The sequence below is a fragment of the Chenopodium album genome, chromosome 25 (genome assembly GCF_948465745.1).
Source record: "Chenopodium album chromosome 25, dcCheAlbu1.1, whole genome shotgun sequence".
NCBI classification, from domain to species: domain Eukaryota; kingdom Viridiplantae; phylum Streptophyta; class Magnoliopsida; order Caryophyllales; family Amaranthaceae; genus Chenopodium; species Chenopodium album.
The window spans coordinates 30,477,952-30,481,806 of NC_137858.1; the positions used below are offsets into that span (position 1 = coordinate 30,477,952).

The 3,855-nt window shown below is 31.4% G+C and overlaps 1 protein-coding gene across 1 annotated transcript; it reads left to right on the forward strand.

Annotated features, from left to right (window-relative positions):
* The first annotated feature begins 2,128 nt into the window (after positions 1-2,128).
* LOC145613950 (uncharacterized) lies at positions 2,129-3,058 on the forward strand. The gene has a single exon (XM_081668982.1). The coding sequence runs from the start codon at positions 2,129-2,131 to the stop codon at positions 3,056-3,058; it is 930 nt and encodes a 309-aa protein (XP_081525108.1).
* The last annotated feature ends 797 nt before the right edge of the window (positions 3,059-3,855 follow it).

Here is a 3,855-nt window from a genome sequence, read left to right on the forward strand (position 1 = left end):
ATTAATAAAATGATCAAAATATCTCTAATATTAGTGTTGCACAATAGATAAATATGAACTAGGTTTATTTAAAAGTTTGTACTTCGTATATTAAAAAATTGTATAACTTTACAATTATTGATTTACCGATTTGTAAACCGATTGTCTTTGATTCATTTAAAACTTTAAAAGTAAGGGCCTGTTCTCATTGACTGAACTCAACTGAACCGAACTGAGCTGATCTGAACTGAACTGAACTGAATTGAACTAAATATTTTATAAGAGAAGGAAATTAGGAGCTGAACTGAACTGGACTTATTAGAGCTAAGCTGAATTGAATTGAATTGAAATAATCGTATGAGAACAGGCCCTAAGTATGCAAACAAAAGTTTTTTTTTTTTTTTTTTTTTTGAAGAATATGCAACAAAAGTTTTTTTTATTGTTTTTTCTTTAAAAAATAAAAAATCTTTAAAAAATAAAAAACATGTTGAGAAACATGATTGAATTGAACTTTCACATGTGGTAATTAAAGTCAATGAAGACTTTACTAAGTACAATAATTTGTATAAAGTACAATAATGTACATTATTTTATTCAATTATTTTGGCTATATAAATGGAAGTTCACGTATTGTGAACTTGAAGTTGGAAAGCAAGAAAAGAGTTTTCCTACCATTCTACTACTTACTTCCTATCTTCATCCCTTCACTGATAAATATCTTACCATTAGTAAAATATTTTTAACACGTTATCAGCACCAGTTTCCAGTCAGGTATATTTATACCTACTTCTAAAAATTATAACAAATAATACTATCTACTTCTAAATGTTTCGAGGAGTATGCTCTATAGTTGCCCATATATGGGATCCTCTATACCAGAAACTCAAACATTTACTGTATTATATATACCTCAAAAACAACGGTGAAAGTTCTCTTACTTGTGAATTCATTACTATCATCTTTTGTTTTATTCATGTTGATGTTTCTTTGTTTGATCCATGTTGATATTACATACTCATTTTACGTAAATTTTGATCTTAGTTATTATAATTGCTAAGTAGTAACTTTGCATGCATATTATTAACTATATTAACAAAAAGATGCAGCCTTTTATACTTATTATTTTTCTTACTTTTACATACTTTTTGTGTTTCTTTCCGTTTTCGAACCCATGATCTTTTATAGATATTAGGGCTCTCGGACCACTATGGCTTGCATTCCCAGTGTGATAATCTTTTAAAATTATAAATAAATATATATATATATATATATATATGGATCATAATTTTATGCCAGTACATTAGGCTATTATATGATATTTTTACAGTTGTACAGAACAGTAACGGATAAACCTACCTCTATAAAAGGCGGATTTTTCCCCCAATTTCACCACAAATCCCTTATCCCTTCCCACTTTTTATCCAAAAATCACCTAAAAATTTTATCACCCCCTTCTTCTCCGATATGTTCCCCGACGACGGCAACCAGAACACCCAAAACACCCACAACTTCACCTTTGAAGAAGATTTAAGGAAGATAAAATAATATTTCCTTCTAATTACGGCGCTTATAGTTCTATTAGTAGCAATATTAGTTTTTGTCATTATGTATAAGTAAAACTCACTTATTTTGTCGTTTTAGTATATCAAAAGCTTGTTTTTGTTTTATTATGTTTGTTTGTTGTTATTAATTATCATTTTATAATATTATCGTTATCATTATAATTATTGTTACTACTGTTATTGTTGTCGTTTTGTGTTTTTTGCAACTAACATGATTAATTTTTGTCTAATCATATAATTACTCACAATAATAAACCAAGGGGGAGAAAAGATTATATTATTTATGGTTTATTATTATATTAAATTTAATTATCACGTGTCTTATTAACTTAATTATAAATATGGAAGGACTAAACATATGAATTGTACATATAATTTGTTATTATAAACTAATTATCACGTAATTTGTTGTAGCTAAAATGGGAGACCTTATGAAAAGACAGTTCAGCATCTTAGATTTATCTGGAAAGAAATTTCTGGAATGGAAAGTGGATGCAATGATGAATTTGAAAGCTCAAGGCTTGGAGCACACTGTTAAAGAAAATAAAAGTCCCTCTGGTCAAACAGCTGATACTACCACTTCTGCAATGACTGTTGCAAAACCTGTTACTGAACAAGATAAGTCAAAAGCCTTAGTGTTGTTAAGGCATCATTTACATGAAGGCCTTAAAACTGAGTACATGATGGTTGAAGATCCCAAAGAATTATGGGATTGCCTTAATGAAAGATTTGGACACCACAAAAGGGTGCTCCTTCCTAAGGCATTATTTGATTGGACAAATTTACGGTTCCAGCATTTCAAATCTGTAATTGATTATAATTCAACCATACATGAGATAGTGTCTATATTGAGATACTGTGATCATCCAGTTTCGGATGAACAGATGATTGAAAAAACACTCACTACCTTTCATGCAAGCAACATACTGTTGCAAGAACAATATCGTGAAAGAGGTTTTAAAAAGTTCAATGAATTAATGAGTGTATTGCTTGTTGCAGAACAAAATAGTGAACTTTTGTTGAAAAATCATAACCTGAGACCAACTGGGTCTTTGGCCACTCATCATGAGGCAAATGCAACAAATTCCTATCCACCCGAGTCAAATGCTACAAGAAGAGGTGGACGTGGAAATCACAATGGCCGTGGAAGAGGCCGTGGAAATTATCGCGGACGCGGCCGTGGTCGTGGTAGAAACAATTTTCAAAGAAATAGTAATTTCAAAAATTTTGAAAAACAGAAGGGGCAGTCATCTGGAAGCCACAAACAAACTCCTTCGAAAGGAAATGACACATGTTGCAGATGTGGCATGACAGGACATTGGGGACGTACTTGTCGTACGGCCAAACATTTGGTAGATCTTTACGAAGCTTCTGTAAAGGACAAAGAGAAAAATGCAGAAGCAAATTATGTTAATGAGGAAAATGCTCCTTGTCCCAGCTTTGATGTATCCGATTATTTCATGGATAATGCTGAAATTGGAAATGATTTCATTCTTGGAGAAAACAACAATGCTTAGGTTTCTCATCTACTAATGTAACATATGCTATGTTTTAATGTATTTTCTTTATGTTCTGTATTTTAAATTTCTAGTCATGTACTTTTAATCTCTATCATCAATAAAAGATTGTATAATATTATTCTAAACTAATCTCAAATTTATTTTATGAAGATATGGATCTACCTGAAGTTAGTTCCGAATATCAATGCCTTTTGGACAGTGGAACAACGCACACTATCTTAAAAGGATAGAAATTATTTTTCACAACTAAAGTTGTTTCAAGCAAATGTGAACACTATTTCCGGGTCAGCTAAATTAATTGAAGGATCTGGAAAGGCTTGTATAATGCTTCCAAATGGAACAAAATTAATAATCAATAATGCTTTATATTCGAGTAAATCTCGAAGAAACCTCATAAGCTTTAAAGATGTACGCCAAAATGGCTATCATCTAGAAACAATGATGACAGATCAAAAAGAGTATATATGTCTCACGGCAGAAAAACATGGCAAGAAACATATATATGAGAAATTGCCAGCATACTCTTCGGGGTTATATCGTATAAACATACGACCCGTGGAAATCAATATGGTATCTAACCAGAAGTTAGATGACAAACATTTGATTATTTTATGGCATGATCGTTTGGGACATCCAGCAACTGGGATGATGCAAAGAATAATAGCACATTCAGTTGGACATTCAATAAGAAATGTCAAAATTCCCCGATCAGATGAATTAACATGCTCTGCATGTTCACTTGGCAAATTAATAATAAGGCCATCCATGAACAAAATTGCTACTGAATCTCCAAA